The sequence below is a fragment of the Chiloscyllium plagiosum genome, chromosome 22 (genome assembly GCF_004010195.1).
Source record: "Chiloscyllium plagiosum isolate BGI_BamShark_2017 chromosome 22, ASM401019v2, whole genome shotgun sequence".
Classification (NCBI taxonomy): Eukaryota; Metazoa; Chordata; class Chondrichthyes; order Orectolobiformes; family Hemiscylliidae; genus Chiloscyllium; species Chiloscyllium plagiosum.
Window position 1 is genome coordinate 1904230 of NC_057731.1, and position 21342 is coordinate 1925571.

A 21342-nucleotide genomic window follows, 5' to 3' on the forward strand; every position below is an offset into this window, starting at 1 on the left:
CGGAGGAGCAGGAAGTGGAGGAGATGCGGTGGAGGGCATCGTCGATCATGTCTGGGGGAAATTGCGGTCTTTGAAGAAGGAGGCCATCTGGGTTGTACGGTATGTAACTGGTCCTCCTGGGAGCAGATGCGGTGGAGACGAAGGAATTGGGAATGTGGGATGGCGTTTTTACAGGGGGCAGGGTGGGAGGAGGTGTAGTCTAGGTAGCTGTGGGAGTTGGTCGGTTTATAGTAAATGTCCGTGTTATAGTAAATCACACTTTCCTCATTCCTGAAGAAGGGCTCATGCCCGAAACGTCGATTCTCCTGCTCCTTGGATGCTGCCTGACCTGCTGCGCTTTTCCAGCAACACATTTTCAGCTCTGATCTCCAGCATCTGCAGTCCTCACTTTCTCCTCCTATTAATTTATTTACCCCAGTATGTAGTTTTACAAGGAATTACAATTTTTAAGTTTTGGATTCAGTAACAAATTGCTATCACGTGTTTCAATCGTGAAATTCTGCTCTGAAATGTTAATTGTAACACAGATGTCAACAGTATTAGGAATTTATTAGATTAGTGGGATTGACTTGTTCATTGAATTTAAATGTTTTAACAATGATATTGTGTCAAAGAATACTGCAGTTGGTTTCTTTTTTCCCTGCAGTAATGGCCAGCATAAGAACAGAAGCGATAAACAAATTTCTCTTAGCATTGCCATTTAGTGAAGATGTGCATGTGTATTTGAATTTCTTCCGTTTTTAAATGCAAAGTCAACGAATTCATGGTGAGGATCAATTAATTACCTTGTGGAAATAAAAAGTCAACATGAAAAGAAATCCATCTGTGGCTAAGTTGAAAGGTTACCACAAGAACTAGGAGCAGGAGTAGGCCATTCAGCCCCTCAAACATGCTCCATCATTTGATAAAATTATGACTGATCTAACATGATCTCAGATCCACTGACCTGTTTGCTCCTCATAACTCTTCACCTTCCTAACCAAAAACCTATCTAACTCAAGCTTGAACATATTCAATTGCTCAGATGAAATAACTCCACAGAAACCAATATTGTGTCACCAAGTTATTTACAAGTGACATTCCTTGACACTGATCCAGCTCCCTCAGAGTCATCTCTCAGAGTGAACAGGATGTCTGAAACTCCTGTTCTTATCTGTCAACTGGGGCTCCCTAAGTGAACCAGATTAACAGCCCCAATCAAGAACTCATATTTTATGAGTTCCGCCTGGCTGATCTTGTTACAATCACTAGAACAGGCTCCACTGTTCTCTGGAGAGTCAAAATTTATCCTCATCTCTACCTTAAATGGGAGATCAACATTCTCAAACTGCATACCCCAATTCTATTCCCCAAGTGAAAATATACTCTCTGGAGGCACCTTGTGAAATTCCTCCAGGATTTTACATGTTTCAGTAAGGCCATGTTTCATGTTTCGTGTTTCGGTCTGCTGTCTGTGTGGAGTTTGCACATTCTCCCTGTGTCTGTGCTCTAGTTTCCTCCCACAATTCAAAGATGTGCAGGTCAGGTGGATTGGTCAAGCTAAATTGCCTATCGTGTTCAGGGTAAATGTAGGGGAATGGTTCTGGGTGGGTTACTCTTCAGAGGATTGGTGTGGATGTTTCCTGTAGGGAATCTAATCTACTAGAAAAAAACCTGAACTGGGAGAACTGACCTTTCTCCTGCTATTGTTAAACTTGGCTCTTGCCCAGACATTTTGCCACTTCTGCCTTTACCACCTCTCTTGAGAAGAACCAAGAGCAAAATAACCTTGTTAAAGTGACAGTATTATCACAAAGACGGTAAAAAAGGCCTATGGCATGCTTGCCTTCATCAGTTGAGGGGTTGAGTATAAAAGCTGGCAAGTCATCCTGTAACTGTACAAGACTATGGTCAGATCACATTTGGAGTATAATGTGCATTTCTGGTTGCCACACAATAGGAAGGATGAGGATGCATTAAAGAGGGTGTAGAAGAGGTTTATCAGGCTGTTGCCTGGATTGGAGTGTATTAGCTATAAGGAGAGGTTGGACAAACTTGGAATGTTTCACTGCAAGGTCACAGACCGAGAGGCAACCTAATAGAGGTATATAAAATTATGAGAAGCGTGCATAGGCAGAGTCTTTTTCCCAGGTAGAAATGTCAAACACTAGATCAATAGGTTTAAGGTGAGAAGGGGAAATTTTAAAAGAAATGTGCAAAGAAAGATTTTTACACTGCGGTAGCAGGTGACTGGAACACACTGCCAGGGAGGTAACAGATATAGATATGTCAACAAAGTTTAATAGGCATTTTGAAAGACACATGAACAAGCAGAAAATCAAGTTAAAAATCACACAACACCAGGTTCCCCAGTCCATCAACAGCTCCTCCAAAAGCAGAGAATAGAGGGATATGGACCAAGTGCAGGCAAATTAGATTAATTTAGAATATCATCACGGTCGGCACAGATATCATGGACTGGAGGACCTCTTCCTGTGCTGCACTGTTCTATGTTCTATGTTGAGGACAGAAGTAACATCCCAGAATTATCTGCAAATTATGAAATTAGAAGAAGGGAAAACATGAGAAAATTACAAGTGTTACTGGGCAACTTGTTGGAATTGCAGGCTGACAAATCCCAACGTGTTGATGGACTTAATCCAATCACATTGAAAGAAGTGGCTAGTCATACCATTGTTATGCACTGGTGACAATTCCCAATATTCTGGAAAGGTTCCATTAGATTGTAAAATAATGAATATAACTGGTAATAACAATATAAATGAATGATTCGGAGATGCCGGTGTTGGACTGGGGTGTACAAAGTTAAAAATCACACAACACCAGGTTATAGTCCAACAGGTTTAATTGGAAGCACACTAGCTTTCGGAGCGACAAAGATGTGATTTTTAACAATATAAATGAATATAGTGATGGAAAGGGATAGGTATATATCGCAGGGCAAGAATTATAGCTGGGGGAAAGGCAACTATGATGTGATTAGGCAAGATTTAGGATGTGTAGGATGGGGAAGAAAACTGCAGGCGATGGGCACAACTGAAATGTGGAGCTCGTTCTAGGAACAGCTACTGCGGGTCCTTGATAAGTATGTACCTGTCAGGCAGGGAGCAAGTGGTCGAGTAAGGAGCCATGGTTTACTAAAGACGTTGAAGGTCTTGTCAAGAGGAAGAAGACGGCTTATGTTAGGATGAGACATGAAGGCTCAGTTAGGGTGCTTCAGAGTTACAAGTTAGCCAGGAAAGACCTAAAGAGAGAGCTAAGGAGAGCCAGGAGTGGATATGAGAAGTCGTTGGCAGATAGGATCACGGAAAACCCTAAGGCTTTCTATAGATATATCAGGAATAAAAGAATGACTAGAGTAAGGTTATAAGAGATAGGATTTATGATCTTATAGAAAGGAATAAGTTGATTAGGGATAGTCAACATGGTTTTATGATGGATAGGCCATGCCTCACAAACATTATTGAGTTTTTTGAGAAGCTGACCAAACAGGTGGATGAGGGTAAAGCCGTTGATGTGGTGTATATGGATTTCAGTAAAGCATTTGATAAGGTGCACCGCGGTAGGCTTTTGCAGAAAATACAGAGGCATGGGATGGAGGATGAATTAGTGGTTTGGATCAGACATTGGCTAGCTGAAAGAAGACAGAAGGTGGTGGCTGATGGGAAACTTTCATCCTAGAGTTTAGTTACTGGTGGTCTACCGCAAGGATCTGTTTTGGGGCCACTGCTGTTTGTCATTTTTACAAATGACCTGGATGAGGGTGTAGATAAAACAATGACTGCAGATGCTGGAAACCAGATTCTGGATTAGTGGTGGTGGAAAAGCACAGCAGTTCAGGCAGCATCCGAGGAGCAGCAAAATCGGCGTTTCGGGCAAAAGCCCTTCATCAGGAATACAGGTGTAGAACTTTGCGGATGACACTAAGGTTGGTAGAGTTGTATAGTGCCGAAGGATGTTGTAAGTTACAGAGGGACATAGATAAGCTGCAGAGCTGGGCTAGGAGGTGGCAAATGGAGTTTAATGCGGAAAAGTGTGAGGCGATTCACTTTGGAAAGAGCAACAGGAATGAAGAGTACTGGGCTAATGGTAAGACTCTTCGTAGTGTAGATGAACAGAGAGATCTCGGTGTCCATGTACATAGATCCCTGAAAATTGCCACCCAGGTTGATAGGGTTGCTAAGAAGCCATGCGGTGTGTTAGCATTTATTAGTAGAGGGATTGAGTTTCAGAGCCATGAGGTCTTGCTGCAGCTGTACTTCTGGTGCAGCCGCACTTGGAGTATTGCGTATAGTTCTGGTCACTGCATTATAGGAAGGATGTGGAAGCTTTGGAAAGGGTTCAGAGAAGATTTACTGGGATGTTGCCTGGTACGGAGGAAAGGTCTGACGACGAAAGGCTGAGGGACTTGAGGCTGTTTTTGTTAAAGAGAAGAAGGTTGAGAGATAACTTAATTGAGACATATAAGATATTCAGAGGGTTAGATAGGGTGGACAGTGAGAGCCTTTTTCATTGGATGGTGTTCTACCAAGAGGGGACATAGCTTTAAATTGAGGGGTGATAGATATAGGACAGATGTCAGAGGTAGTTTCTTTACTCAGAGAGTAGCAGGGGCGTGGAACAGTCTGCCCCCAACAGTAGTAGACTTGACAACTTTAATGGTAATTGGATTAGACATACGGAGAAAATGGAATAGTGTAGGTTAGATGGGCTTCAGATTGGTTTCATGGGTTGGCGCAACATCGAGGGCCGAAGGGCCTGTACTGTGCTGTAATGTTCAATGTTCTATGCTGTATTCAAAAAAGGAGAAAGAAAGCAGGAAACTACAGGCTATTTAGCCTGACATTTGTCACAGTGAAGATGTTAGAAGCTACAATTAAATATATCATCACAGGGTATTTAGAGAAGCTCAAACTGTATAGTTGGAGTCAACATGGATTTGTTAAAAGGTAGTCATGTTTAACCAGTTTTTTTAAGTTCTTGGAGAAGTAATGCTGTACATGAATTTCCAAAAAGCATTTGATAAGATGCCACATCAAATTGCAGAAAATGAAAACTCACTGTGTAGAAGTAAGCATATTGGTATGGATAAAGCACTCTCTAGCTACAGAAAATTGCAATATAGGCAGTTCCCATGTTGTGAATGGAGTCCATTTGCAAGTTGATTTGTACGCAAGTCAGAACACGTTAGAGAACAATATAAAGCATCAAACTTAAGTACAGAAATTTGTATGTTGGGTCTTTAAAATTACACACTGTATAAGACCACATTCATAAGTACAAGCGACTGTATGTCCGACATCCATAAATTGGAGGCCCACCTATAGACTTAAACAGGTCATTATCTGTTTCACAAGATGTGCCAAGTCATGTACCACAGGAATCAGTGCTGAGCCCTCAACTTTCATAATTTATCATAATGACTTGGATGAAGAGATGGAAGGCATGATAGTTAAGTTTGCTGATAATACAAATACAGGTAAAGTAAGCTGTGAGGAAGAAGCAAGCAACAAAGGGGTACAGGTAGTTTAGGTGAGTAGCCAAAGATATGAAATGTGAATCTTAATATGGGAAAATATAAAATTGACATTTTGGCAGAAAGAATTTTTAAAAAAACTTTTTGGTGAGAAATTGAAGGACTCTAAAGTACAGAGGGAGCTGGAATTTTAAAACAGTTATGTGCAATTCATTTTTAAATTTACAAATTAGGCTGTTGCTGACTAGACCAACATTTATTGTCCATTCCTGGTTGCTCTTGAGAAGGTGGTAGTGAGCTGCCTTCTTGAACTGCTGCAGTCCATTGTGCTGTAGGTAGACTCATAATGTCATTAAGGAAGGAATTCCAGGATTTGGACCCAATGACGCTGAAGAAACAGCAATATATTTCTAAGTCACAAAAGTGATTAGCTTGGATAGAACTTGCAAGTGGCATTCCTATGTATCTGATGCCCCTGTCCTTCTAGGAAGTAGTAGTCATGGGATTGGAAAGTGCTATCTAAGAAGCCTTGGTGAATTTCTACACTGGACTTTATATATAGTACCTACTGCTGCTATTGAGTGTTGATGGTGAAGGCAATGCATGTTTGAGGATATGGTTCCAATCGAGTTGCTTTGTTCTCGGTGGTATGAATCTTCTTGAGTATTGTTGGATTTGCACTCATTCAGGCAGGTGGGGAGTATTTCAATACATTCCTGATTGTCACTTTTCAGCCCAAGTCTGAATATTTTCCAGGTCTTGCTGAAGGTAAAAACCAAAAGAACTGCGGCTGCTGTAAGTCAGAAACAAAAACAGAAATTACTGGCAAAGCTTGCAATGTGGTCCCCTATATGTTGGGGAAACAAAACGTAGACTGGGTGATTGCTTTGCAGAACACCTACATTTTGCCTGCAAAAATGACCCTGAGCTTCCATTTGTCTGCCACTTTAATACACCAACCTGTTCCCAGGCCAATATCTGTGTCTCAGACTTGCTGCAGTGCTCCAGTGAAGCTCAGCGTAAGCTGGAAGAACAACACCTCATTTTCCGCTTGGGGACCCTGCAGCATTCTGAACTCAATATCGAGTTCAATACCTTAAGAGTTTGAATTCTGCTATGTCATAGCCCCCAACCCCACACATCAGACCTTGTTATTACACAGTCTGTATTACACACAACCCATTGTTAGCCACTAACAGTGTCTATTAACAGCTATTCACTCTCCTAGCCAGATCATTGTCTACTCATTTGCTTGTTCAACTATTATTCTCTCTGTTTGGGCTCTATCCTCACCTATCATTCACTCCTTATCCCCTCCTCCCACCCTATTTTCTACATAAAAATCCATTTCTCTTGATGTGATCTCCTCTACCTCGGGGAGACAGGGTGCCAATTTGCGGAGCATTTCAAGGAACATCCCTGGGACACAGGCACCAAACACCCAGCGCGCTGTGGCTGACCACTTCAATTCCTCCCTCTACTCCCCCAGGGACATGCAAGTCCTGGGCCTTTCCACCACAAATAAAAGCTACCCGCCAACTGGAGGAAAAGTGCCTCATCTTCTGCCTTGGCACCCTTTAACCACAAGGCATCAACATCGACTTCATGAGTTTCCAAATCTCCCCGCCCCCCCCATCCTAGATCCAACCCTCCAACTCAGCACCACCCTCTAGACCTGTCCATCTTCCTTCTCACCTATCCATTCCACCTTTCCCATTGACCTATCACAATTACCCTCCACCTGCATCCACCTATCGCCTTCCCACCTACCTTCCCCCAGACGACACCCCTCCCATTAATCTCTCATCCCTTTTCTCCCTCCACATTCCCAATGGAGGGCTAAAGCCCAAAACGTCGACTCTCCTGCTTCTCAGAAGCTGCCTGACCTGCTGCGCTTTTCTAGTACCATCTTTTTCGACTCTGACTCTCCAGCATCTGCAGTCCTTAGTTTCACCCATTTCCTAGCTACCATCAGTTCTGAGGAAGGGTCACTGGACCCAAAATGTTAACTTTGATTTCTCTTCATATATGCTGCTAGACCTGCTGAGCTTTATCAGCAATATCTGTTTTTGTTCTTGCTGAAGATATTGGGGGCTAGGATATTACAGTGAGGAAGACCTGTAGTAATGTCCTGGGACTGAGATGATTGATGTTCAAAAATGACAATCATCTTCTTTTCTGCAAGGTTTAATTACAGCCAGCATAGAGTTTTCCCATGATTCTCACTGGCTTCAGTTTTGCAAAAGCTCCTTGATGTCACACTTTATCAAATACTGCCTTAATATCACAGTGAGTCTCACCTCACTTTGGAGTTCAGCTCATGTGTATATGTTTGGATAATGGCCATACTGAGGTCAAGAGTAAGTGGCCTTGGTGGAACACAAATGTGAAAATCAGTGAGCAGCTTATTGGTTAGTGAGTGCTACTTGATAAGGTTGTGACCCCTTCCACTTCTTTGCTGATGCTTGAGTTTGAGTTTGATTTATTGTTGTCACATACTGAAATTGAGTAAAAACTGTTCTGTGTGCTATACAAGTGGCCCATACCATACAAAGTGCATCAGAGTAGCAGAACACAGCGCAGAATACTGTATTACAACTGCAAAGAAGGTACAGAGAGAGCGAGACCTGAATTTATATTTGAGAGGTCCGTTCAAAAGTCTGATAGCAGGGAAGAAGCTGTCCTTGAATCTGTAGACTGATATAGCAATAATAAGCCATGTTGAATTTCTCCTGCTTTTTGTAGACAGAACATACTTAGGCAATTTTATACACTGCTGAATAAATGCCGTGTTGAAAGACATATAGAAAATAATGAGGTGGCAGGTACCTTTCAAATCCAAACATTACACTTTTATGTGGATCAAACTGCCACAATTCACTGTTTGTTTGCTGGTGGACAGATCAGTTCTGATGGTCAACATGAACCCATTGGTCCCAAAAGGCGACTAACAAAAGTGGGTACTAAAGTCAAATATTTATCAGAAGTGGCTAGTCACTGGAGAAATGCAACTATTGTAAGTACAGCAGGAGATTGTACAGTATTCCAGTACACCGGATAATACAAAACCTAGATGAACGTATAGGATCAGGGGCAGAAAATTAGGCCCGTGAATTGAGAACAAGTATAAAGATGGAAAGCAAGAAAGTGCAGTGTAAGATCAAATGGTTGGCCTGATAGCAACATGCCATGAGAAAGAGATCATGAACTGTTGAAAAGTATCCTCTTAGCACAGGCAGGAGGTCAAAAAGTAGCAATCCAGAAAGTGATGGATGATAAGATACAGAACATCGTTTAATAAGGGCAAAAAAATATAGTACAAACCAAAAATACTACCATAAGCAGAAGCCTTTATGATTGAGAAATCTTAATGACCATGAACAAACTAGAAGACAAATTAATAAAACATGTCAAAAACACGACTCTATAAAATGGAGAAAATTTGGGGTGTACCTAGAGGTGCTAGATAGGATACAATCAGCCCTATCACAGAGGTGAATATATACAGAAAAGGTGTCACCTGATGGGATTTATGAGATTAAAGCAAAACTAGCGATACAAGGTTTTGAAGAAAAGCCAAGCCATAAAAATACATTCACCAATGGCTGGTAAAGTAATTTTGAAAAATTTCTTGGCTGTTTTAGAAACAAATGCTAGGGAATATAGATCAACTGACATTTCTGCACGAAGATCAGCTTAAGAACCAAGGGTTTCTTATCTTGAAAAAGAAGAATCAAATGCTGTGGAGACACTCCAGTAGTTAAATAAATATATATATGCCCTAAATAATGTGTCAAGAGTTTGGTACTTCTAAGTAAGCTCTATTAAAGATTTATTAAAATTGGATCATCTTCAGTTAAGAACAGACTCTGCCATGTTTTACTGGCACCCCGAGGGGCATCTTACAGGCTTTTTTTCTGCCGCGTATACGTAACTTTTTGTGGGGGCGGGAACAATAAAGTTGAAAACGTTGCCATGAATGGGCTTAAAACAGAATTTAAAATTGGAAGTCAGGTTTCTGGGGCTTTTAAGTACAATGGATTGGAAATCAGGCAGAATCAGGAGGAGAAAGTGAGGGCTGCAGATGCTGGAGATCAGAGCTGAAAATGTGTTGCTGGAAAAGCGCAGCAGGTCAGGCAGCATCCAAGGAACAGGAGAATCGATGTTTCGGGCATAAGCCCTTCTTCAGGAATCAGGCAGAATCAATCAAGTATCACTTTGCATCAGCAATCTTACTTGGGAAATAAGTAGGAGCTCACAAAAAGAGGCAGCGGCATCGAAAATGAAATGGAGAAATTGCAAAGTCAATTTGGACAGCATAATTGACTGGGTACTAATGTAAGGCTAGATGCCAGTTCTGAAGTATTAGAGTTGAGTACAACTATGAAAAATCCCAATGTGGAAGATATTATTTGGGTGAACAAAATGCTGAAAAGGTTACAAATGGAGCATGTATTTTAAAATTTACATCATCAGAACTAATTAGGATCCTGCTATTATTAGCAAAGCTTCTTATAAAAACCTTATCAGCAGCCTTGATTTCAGCGTGAGAGTCGAGACAGCGCGAGCCAGAGGCAGCAATGAATGTAAGTTTGAATACAAAATACTTACCTCATTATTGAGCAGTCTCCATTTAAACAGTGGGAGTCTAGAGAACATGAGTCGGGGACAGACAGGAAGTAAATTTGAATATAAAATACTTACCTCATGAATCGGCACATTGAAGGCTGAACAGGGCACATGGGGACTGCTGTTAAGTGAACTAATAAAGTCAGGCAGTAGCAGGTTACAGAGGGACATAGATAAGCTGCAGAGGTGGGCGGAGAGGTGGCAAATGGACTTTAATGCAGAAAAGTGTGAGGTGATTCACTTTGGAAGGAGCAACAGGAATAAACAGTACTAGGCTAATGGTAAGATTCTTGGCAGTAGGGATGAGTAGAGAGATCTTGGTGTCCATGTGCATAGATCGCTGAAAGTTGCCACCCAGATTTGATAAGGTTGATAAGAAGGCATACAGTGTGTTAGCTTTTATTGGTAGAGGGATGGAGTTTTGGAACCATGATGTCATGTCGCAGCTGTATAAAACTCTGGTATGGCTGCACGTGGAATATTGCATACAGTTCTGGTTGCCGCATTATAGGAGCAATATAGATGGAAAGGGTACAGAGATTTATTAGGATGTTGCCTGGTATGGAGGGAAGGTCTTATGAGGAAAGACTGAGCGCCTTGAGACTGATTTTGTTAGAGAAGGTTGAGAGGTGACTTAATAGATACATACAAGTGGGCGGCACGGTGGCACAGTGGTTAGCACTGTTGTCTCACAGCGCCAGAGACCCGGGTTCAATTCCCGCCTCAGGCGACTGACTGTGTGGAATTTGCACGTGTCTGCGTGGGTTTCCTCCGGGTGCTCTGGTTTCCTCCCACAGTCCAAAGATGTGCAGGTCAGGTGAATTGGCCATGCTAAATTGCCCGTAGTGTTAGGTAAGGGGTAAATGTAGGGGTATGGGTGGGTTGTGCTTCGGCGGGTCGGTGTGGACTTGTTGGGCCGAAGGGCCTGTTTCCACACTGTAATGTAATCTAATCTAATCTAATGTAATACAAGATGATCAGAGGATTAGGTAGGGTAGACAGTGAGAGCCATTTTCCTCAGATGGTGATAGGTAGTACAAGGGGACCTAATTTTAAATTGAGGGATGATAGATATAGGACAGATGTCAGAGGTAATTCCTTTACTCAGAGAGTAGTAGGGGGGTGAAATGCCCAGCCTGCAACAGCAGTAAACTCACCAACTTTAAGAGCATTTAAATAGTCATTGGGTAAACAGCTGGATGATAAACAAAGAGTTTGGTTAGATAGGCTTCAGATTGATATCACAGGTCGATGCAACATCAAGGGCCGAAGGGCCTGTACTGCGCTGCAATGTTCTATGTTCTATGTTCGTAAACACGAAAAACTACACTTGTAGTATTTCCCACCCGCCCTCCCCCACTAACCAAAATGAAAGACTCTGTGTGGAGGGTTGGTAAGGAAAGGGTTTTTAAAATCTCTTTTGGCAACTTAGAGCAGAGGGGATGGAAGCTAGAGCAGCTACATGCACCTTTTGCAGGATGTGGGAGGTAAGGGTCACTACTGGTGTCGCTGCTGAGAGTCGCAGGTAGATAGGATAGTGAAGAAGGTGTTTGGTATGCTTTCCTTTCTTGGTCAGAGTATTGAGTAAAATAGTTGGGAGGTAATGTTGTGACTGTGCAGGACATTGGTTAGACCACTTTTAAAATATTGCGTGCAATTCTGGCCTCTTGAAACTTGAAAGGGTTCAGAAAAGATTTACAAGAATGTTGCCAGGATTGGAAGATTTGAGCTATAGGGAGAGGCTGAATAGGTTGGGGCTATTGTCCCTGGAGCGTTGGAGGCGGAGAAGTGACCTTATAGAGGTTCATAAAATCACAAGGAGCATGGACAGGATAAATAGACAAAACTCTTTTCCCTGAGGTGGGGGAGTCCAGAACTAGATGGCATAGGTTTAGATTGAAAGGGGAAAGATATAAAAGGGACCTAAGGGGCAACATTTTCACACAGAGTGTGTGTGTGGAATGAGCTGCCAGAGGAAGTGGTGGAGGCTGGTACAATTACAACATTTAAAATGCATCTGAATGGGTATACAAATAGGAAGGGTTTAGAGGGATATGAGCTAAGTGCTGGCAAATGGGACTAGATTAGGTTAGGATAACTGGTCGGCATGGACATGTTAGAATATATAACATAGAACATTACAGTGCACTACAGGTCCTTCGGTCCTCGATGTTGTGCCGACCTGTGAATCCAATCTGAAGCCTATCTATCCTATACTATTCCATTTTCATCCATATGCTGATCCAATTACCATTTAAATGCCCTTAACGTTGGCGAGTCTACTACTGTTGCAGGCAGGCCATTCCATCCCCCTACTACGCTCTGAGTATACAAACTATCTCTGTCCTAAATCTATCACCCCTCAAGTTAAAGCTATGCCACCTTGTGCTAGCCATCACCATCTGGAGAAAAATGCTCTCACTGTCCACCCTATCTAACCCTCTGATTATCTTATATGTCTCAATTAAGTCACCTCTCAATCTTATTCTCTCTAACGAAAACAGCCTCAAGTCCCTCAGCTTTTCCTCATAAGACCTTCCCTCCATACCAGGCAACATCCTAGTAAATCTCTTCTGAACCCTTTCCAAAGTTTCCACATCCTTCCTATAATGTGGTGACCAGAACTATACGCAATACTCCAAGTGCGGCCACACCAGAAGCACAGCTGCAGCAAGACCTCATGGCTCTGGAACTCAATCCCTCTACTAATAAATGCTAACACACCGTATGGCTTCTTAGCAACCCTATCAACCTGGGTGGCAATTTTCAGGGATCTATGTACATGGACACAGAGATCTCTCCGTTCATCTGCACTACCAAGAATCTTACCATTAGCCCAGTACCCTTTATTTCTGTTGCTCCTTCCAAAGTGAATCACCTCACACTTTCCCGCATTAAACTCCATTTGCCACATCTCAGCCCGGCTCTGCAGCTTATCTATGTCCCTCTGTTACCAACAACGTCCTTCAGCACTATCCACAACTCCACCGATCTTAGTGTCATCTGCAAATTTACTAACCCATTCTTCTATGCCCTCATCCAGGTCATTTATAAAATGACCAGCAGCAGTGGCCTCAAAACAGATCCTTGTGGTACACCACTAGTAACTGAACTCCAGGATGAACCAACAACCACCACTCTCTGTCATCTTCTTTCAGTAAGCCAATTTCTGATCCAAACCGGTACATCACCCTCATTCCCATGCCTCTGTATTTTGTGCAATAGCCGACTGTGGGGCACCTTATTAAGCGCCTTCCTGAAATCTATATACACCACATCAACCGCTTTACCCTCATCCACCTGTTTGGTCACCAGCTCAAAGAACTCAATTAGGTTTGTAAGGCATCTATCTCCCTTTCACTACAGATAGATTCAAAGGGATAAAGGATTGGTCATTTGATAGACGAGAGAGAGAATTATGATAAAGGGAGCTTATTCAGAATGAAAATGTGTTGCTGGAAAAGCGCAGCAGGTCAGGCAGCATCCAAGGAACAGGAGAATCGATGTTTCGGGCATAAGCCCTTCTTCAGGGGAAGAAGCGTCGATTCTCCTGTTCCTTGGATGCTGCCTGACCTGCTGCGCTTTTCCAGCAACACATTTTCAGCTCAGCAAATAACAAGGCAAGTTCAGTAGGGAAATCTTGCTAAGAGTATACAAAGCACTATTCAGACTATGTCTGAAATACTGTGAATAGTTTTGGTATTCTTATCAATGAAAAGATGTAGTAGCATTGGATGCAGTCCACAGAGGCCCAATAAGTTGATCTCCGATATGGAGAGGTTTCTTATGAGGAGAGACTGAGTAAAATTGGCCTGTAGTCATTGGAGTTTAGGAGAATGAGACGAGACCATATTGAAAGTTATAAAATTATTCAGGGCCTTGACATGGAACATGATGCGTTAATTTAGGACCAGAGGATATAATCTCACAATAAGAAGTTACACCTTTAAGAGAGAGATGAGGAGGAATTTATTCTCTCGGAGGGTAGTGAATCTGTGGAATTCTTTACCACCTTGGTCTGTAGACACTGGCAGAAGATAGATTTTTAATCAATAAGGGGATCTAAGGTTATGGCAAAAAGGCCAGAATGTGGGGTTGATAATCAGATCTCCTACGATCTCATTGAATTGCAAACAGACTCAGTCGGTAGGATGTTCATCTTGTGAGAGAACCAGAGGTTACTGTTTAATAATCAATGGCAACCCATTTAAAACAGAGAGGAGGCTAAATGTTTTTTTTTCCCTTGAAGTGTTGTCAGTTTTGGAGCTTTCTTCGTGAAAAGGTGATCGATGCAGAGTCCTTGAACATTTCAAGACAGAGATAAATAGATTCTTGTTGAGCAAGCGATGAAAAGTTATCAGTGGTAGGTGGGATCAGATCAAACATAACTGAATAGCAGAGCAGACTCAAGAGGCTGAAATGGCCGGCTCCTGTGCCTGTCATAGGTTCCTATGGATGTAGTACGTGGTAAGTCACTAGCCAAGAGAAGGCCTGTGTCAGGTCAGGGAGAAAGGATAGCTAAGGTTCCAGCTGCCAGGAGGGCAAGATTAAAGACAAATTCCACTGTGGAGAATGCAGATGAAGACTTCACTGTGGCAAACTGTAATGAAAATGCTGTTGAGGAGATGGGCAGGTCACCTTCAGTTGGTAGCCGGGAAATATGTTGGGCTCCATCCTGGAACAGGAGCTTCCTCCAGAGCTTGGAGCCCATCTTTTCCACCAAGGAAGTGGTATGAATCTCCCCCCCTCCCAGCTCCATCCCTACACCAGCTCTTAGCTCCCAGCCCTGCCGAGTTTTCACCATTCCCCAGACCTACCCCTCACTGAGGGCCAATTATCAGACCTCAGCAAAGGCCTTACCTTCATCCCCCTCTGCTCCTGGACGAACAAATTCAACACGTGTTGTGACATCGAACATTTCATCCATTGCCTCAACCTCTGGGCTTACTTTTTCCACCAAAACTCCCGTCCATCTTCCGAGGACCCTTTCTCCCGCATCCAACACACCCCATCCACATGGACACCCCATGATGGTCTGTTACCCACCCTCAATCTTGTTATTTCCAACAGCCACCAGGACATTGACCACCTTAACCTGTCCACTCCCTCCTCACCCTCGCAACACACAGTCTTCCATTCCCTCTGCTCCAACCTCATCCTCACCATTAAACCAGCAGACAAGAAAGCACAGTGGTAGTTTGGTGTACTGACCTTAACACCGCTGAAGCCAGGCGCCAACTCGAAGACACCTCCTCCTACTGCCCTCTCAAACACTACCTCACCTCCCATCATCTTACAGACCATACACAACCTCATCACCTCAGGGGATCTCCCATCCACAGCTTCCAACCTCATAGTTTGGGAACCCCCCCCATCGCCCGGTTCTATCTCCTATCTAAGTCTAGGAGAAAAAGTGAGGGCTGCAGATGCTGGAGATCAGAGCTGAAAAAATGTGTTGATGGAAAAGTGCAGCAGGTCAGGCAGCATCCAAGGAGCAGGAGAAGGGCTTATGCCCAAAACGTCAATTCTCCTGCTCCTTGGATACTCCCTGACCTGCTGTGCTTTTCTAGCAACACATGTTTCAGCTTCTATCTAAGTCTGACTAGCCCAGTCGACCCATCATCTCAGCATGCGCCTGACCCACCAAAGTAATCTCCACATACCTTGACAATGTCCTATCCCCCTCCCGATCCAGGAACTCCCCACATACATTCGGGCCACCTCATGCACCTCCACCCACCATGATGAGGGCCTCCGAACCCTCAATTTCTTCCTCTCCAGAGTACTCCCCACCAGTACTCTTTCACTGACACTCTCATTCGTTTGGCTGAACTGGTCCTCACCCTCAATAATATCTCCTTTGAATTCTCCCACTTCCTCCAGAAGAAAGGGGTAGGCATAGGCACCTGCATGGTCCTCAGCTATGCCTGTCTCTTTGTCGTTTACCTGGATAAGTCCATCTTCCGGAGTTACACCGGCACCATTCCCCACCTTTTCCTCCGCCACATTGATGACTATATCGGCACCAACTTGTGTTCCCACGAGGAGATTGAACAATTCATCAACTTCACCAATACACTCCACCCCGACCTTAAGTTCACCTGGACCACTTCCGCTTTCCAGACCGCTCCATCTCCAACAACAGTGTCCAACTCAACACAGGCATCTTCTACAAACCCACCAACTCCCACAGTTACCTGGACTATACCTGTTCCCAGCCTCCTGTAAAAAACACTATCCCTGATTCCAAATTCCTCCGCCTCTGCCGCATCTGCTCCCAGGAGCACCAGTTCCATCACAAAACACATCATTGGCTTTGTTCTTTAAAGACCACAATTTCCCCTCACAAGTGGTTGATGATGCCCTCCAGCGCAAATCACCTGTTCCCCACACCTCTGCCTTTGAACCCCACCCCTCCAACTGTAACAAGGACAGAACCACGCCGGTCCTCACCTTCTACCCCACAACCTCCATATACATTGCATCATCCTCTGCCATTTCCACAAACTGCAAGTGGACCACACCACCAGAGATATATTTCCCTCCTAACCACATCCGCTTTCCATAAAGACCATTCCCTCCACAACTCCCTTGGGGTCCATGCCCCCCACCAACCTACCTTCCCTTCCCAGCACCTTCCCCTGCCACTGCAGGAATTGCAAAACCTGTGCCCACACCTCCCCCTCACCTCTATCCAAGGCCCCAAAGGAACCTTCTACATCCATCAGAGTTTTACCTGCACTTGCACACATGCCATTTACTGTATCTGTTGCTCCCAATGTGTTCTCCTCTACATTGGAGAGACAAGACGCCTACTTACAGAACGCTTCAGAGAAGCGTCTCCAGGACATTGACAGGATGCAGAATTGGGCTGCAAAGTGGCAGATGAAGTTCAACCTAGAAAAGTGTGAAGTGATTTGAATGCAGAATGCAGGGTTAAAGGCAGGATTCTTGGCAGTGTGGAGGAACAAAGGGATCTTGGGATCCATGTCCATAGATCACTCAATGTTGCCAATGAAAATGATAGGGTTGTTAGGAAGGCATATGGTGTGTTGGCTTTCATTAGCACGGGGTTGAGTTTAAGAGTTGCGAGGTTATGCTACAGCCCTGTGAAGCCCTAGTTAGACTATACTCAGAATATTGTGTTCAGTTCTGGTCACCTCATTATAGGAAAGATGTGGAAGCTTTAGGGAGGGTGCAGAGGAGATTTACCAGGATGTAATTGGTAGGTTCTTCACATAGAGAGTGGTGGGTACGTGGAATGCACTGCCAGCAGCTGTAGTAGAGTCAGATACATTAGGGACATTTAAGCGATTCTTGGATAGGCACATAAAATGAATGGTATGTAGGTTAGTTTGATCTTAGAGTAGGATAAAAGGTCAGCACAAAATCAAGGGCCAAAGGGCCTGTACTGTGCTGTACTATTCTATCAGTTACCTGATTGTTTTACAAATTAAGGAGCAAGCGAGGTACTAGATTTTGACAGGTGGAGACTTAATGGGGCTTTTCTCTGTGCTAAGCGAACTTGAGGACTGCAGATGCTGGAGATTAGAGTCAAGAGTGTGGTGCTGGAAAAGCACAGCAGGTCAGCAGCATCAAGGAGCAAGAAAAAAAATGTTTCAGGCAAAAGCCCTTCATCGGGAAGGGCTTTTTCTGTGCTGTAGACCTCTAAACTCCAAGAAACTGTTGGCCATACTGAGAAAAGAATGCTTGAAACTTTATTGTGCAAAGAAAAGAAAACAGGAATACTGTCATTCTTTTTGTTTTTGAAGTATTTTGCTTGTATATCAATCTATTTATAAAAGATAAAAGAAAATCTGCTACCACCTATGCCTGAGATCTAACGGACCAAGGGAACAGGTAATATTAATTAAGATTTAATTGTATATGAGTTGGTGATATAAATATGAGTAACTAGTAAGCAATCATTTTCAAGTTTTATTGATTTTGGTTAACTGAAGTAAAGCTAAAAGTGTAGGCTTGGACTTTGTTCAAAAGTCAGTTGTCTTCTGATGATGCTTCTTATACACAGAAAAAATTATGGGTCAATACAATTTTGCTGCTGCTGATGACTTGAATTGCCTTGTGGATGACTAGTTTTGAATTATCTCATTTAGCACGATGACAGTGCCACACAAAATAATGGAGACTTCTCAAAGTGAAGATAGAACTTTGTCTCTAAGGATTGTGCAGTGGTCGCATCTATCAAAATTGTCAAAGACAAATGCATCTGCAGCAGCTAAATTGGCAATGACTGTGTCAAGTAGGTTTTTCCCTCAGTGCTTTCTCCAAATGGTGGGAATTGGGGTGGTGTGGGTGGGTGGTAATCAGCAGTAGACTTCACTACCCATGTTTGACCTGATGCCATGAGACTTCATGGGATCCTGAGTCAATGTTGCTGACTCTTAAGACAACTCCCTCCTGAGTGCATGCCACTTTGTCACCACCTCTGGAATGTCTATCCTGCTGGCACGATAGGACATATTCAAGCAATGTGATTACGTTTCCTGGACATTGTCTGTCAGGTACGATTTCCTAAATAGAAATATGTCAAGTGGGTGCTTGACAAGCTGTGGAGCAGCTCGACCAATTTTAGCACAAACCCACAGATGTTAGTTCGGAGGACTTTGCAGAATCAACAAGGCTGAGTTTGCTGAAATTCCCAGTACCTGGGAGATTAGGAGGGTAGAAATACACAAACAGGTCATTGTTTATGAAAATATAAGTACAGATAAATTTATAACGTTGAAAATTTAAGGGAATAAAACCTTGCCAAGTGAAATTTCAACAGTTGACTCAATCATAGTCATTTTTTCTCTTAGTTATTTTCTGTGATCTCCTCAACTCTTCTCAAAGTACAAAATGTTCATTGATCAACTGCCTCTGACATACCTTGCTGTCAGACACTTTGGTTAGTCCAAGTTGAGAGATGATTTGCTCCACCTTTTCTTCTTTCTCCTTGAACCTAATTGAACTGGGCAATCGCAAAGCTGCAGAAAACAGCAAATTTTCTCTCACAGTCAATGTTCCCATGAGAATATCATCCTGTAAAGCAACAGTTTAACATTTAACTAAGTCAACAACTGTTATTCAGCTCTATAAAATAAATTGTTGATACTACTCGTGGATTAACTGTGGGTTACTAAAGTGTTTGGGACAATTGACTTGTGTTGCCTTTGTGTTGACTTTGATTTTTTTTTTGTGTCTGGATTAAAATGCGGACTATATTTACAAAACAATTCCATCAACAACAAGTATTATTCTTAAACTGCTGTGAACATAAGCTTAAGTATGGTAAAGGCAATTACAGGGAAGAGAAAAGAGTTCTTGGCTGTCCTTGCAAATCCTGTGGAAATAAATTAGGATGACAGTTGCACATTTTTGGCACCAAACTTCGGTCCCAAAGTAAACTGTCTCTCTTGCTTAGAGGAGTCTTGTGTCCGGCATTGACGTTCCTGATGCCATTTCACCCTCCACCACAGAGGAATGAAAGATCAGATTTAAACTGGTGCGGAATCTCCTCCCCATTAGCAACTCTGCTGGACCTATCCCTGTAGTTGCATGAGAGATGGTCCAATAATCAAACAGAAACCAGGACATTTGGTATTGAGTGAAGCTGTAGGCTGTTTCTTTAAGCCTGCCGTTAATGTTTGGACTGCTGTTTCCACATGACTATTGGACAACGGATGATATGGAGCTGTCCTTATATGCTAAATGCCATTCGACTTTAGGAAATAGTTGAATTCCATTCTGGTAAATGTTGGCCCATTGTCTGTGATCAATACTTCTGGGAGCCCACCCGAGTGCTGCTGGTGTAACTTTTGTCCTTTGTATTCTGGGCACTGCCCCACCAACACGGCTATCCAATCCTGGACATCAGTCTTAACATTTTGCCAACATCTTCATTTGGACAACCTTAGATGACCCCTGCTGGAGTTTTGCCAGTATATTGCAGCAAGCTTTGACAATTTGACAATCACTCTTGCTTCCCAGAATGGAATGTTATTCTCTACGGTGATCAGGTCTCACCAGGTCTAAAAAAGGCTTCAATTCTGGTTGTGATGGCCCTTTTGTTTCCCCCATCTCTACCACCTGTTTTAGTTTTGCCAGGACAAGATCTTTTTGTGTTCAGAGTCTCTGATATTATCAGCAATGACAGGAAGCGTATTCAGAAAGTTTAAAACCAGAACAAACTCTTCCAGTGCTCATTCCTGATGAAGGGCTTATGCTCGAAACGTCGATTCTCCTGCTCCTCAGATGCTGCCAGACCTGCTCTGCTTTTCCAGTAACACACTCTCGACTCTGATCCTCAGCATCAGCAGTCCTCACTTTCTCCTAGTTGATTTTAACCTTACTGCGAAGCCTCTTGCAAGGATGCCTACCTTGAAGAAATTGTCCTCCTCTCTCTACAAAGATCTCAGTGAGTCCCTCTCTCACTGTACCCCCCAAGTCCTCCCCTCTGCCCTGAAGCTCTTCCGCCACGTCCTCAAGCGGACTCGCTACCACAGTCGCATCTCCTTCCTCAGTGCCTGCCTACGGAACCATCTGATCCCACATGGACTCCAGACCACATTCAGACCAACCCAGTTTGGACTTGGAACAGGATACCCAGTACACACTACAAATCAGAAACCTTCAACAACGATTCTCTTTCCGGATCCTCCGCTCCACGCTATCAGCCATGTGCCACCATCTACTCTACCTGTAGTCAGTCCTACCCCAGCTCAGAGCCACACTTTCCCAGACCCAATGGACCTCTGCATTTCTACATTCTCAGAAGGGTTCATGCGCTCAGCAAACAGTTTTTCTCCGCCACATGGACATAAAAGAATGCAAGTTAAACTAACATTCATGTACTTCTCCCGCCTCCAACACACTCCATCCACCTGGACGTCCTGTGCTGGCCTGTTACCCACCCTTGACCTCTTCATTTCAAACTGTTGCCATGACATCGACCGCCTCATTCCTGATGAAGGGCTTATGCCCAAAACATCGAATGTCCTGCTCCTCGGGTGCTGCTTGACCTGCTGTGCTTTTCCAGCAACACAGTCTCGATTCTTCCAGTGGCGGAACAACAGGTGGTGTATCTGCCAGCAGGATGTGGCTCAAGGAATCCACATTTGCTACTTGGCCTTCCAGACAGTGTTCCAACTTGGAATTGTACACATTCAGAATGAAAGCCCACCGCCGAATCCGATCTGAAGCTGTGAGTGGCTCAGCCTTATTCTCTTTGAGTA

At 43.4% G+C, this 21342-nt stretch overlaps 1 protein-coding gene across 1 annotated transcript in view; it reads right to left on the reverse strand.

The window, feature by feature from the left end:
- The window catches only part of LOC122561374 (broad substrate specificity ATP-binding cassette transporter ABCG2-like), a 123684-nt gene that overhangs the window by 70141 nt on the left and 32201 nt on the right, over positions 1 to 21342 (reverse strand). The window contains exon 4 of the mRNA XM_043713136.1: positions 18998 to 19150. Within this exon, the coding sequence (XP_043569071.1) occupies positions 18998 to 19150 (153 nt within the window). The remainder of the gene's footprint in view (positions 1 to 18997; positions 19151 to 21342) is intronic.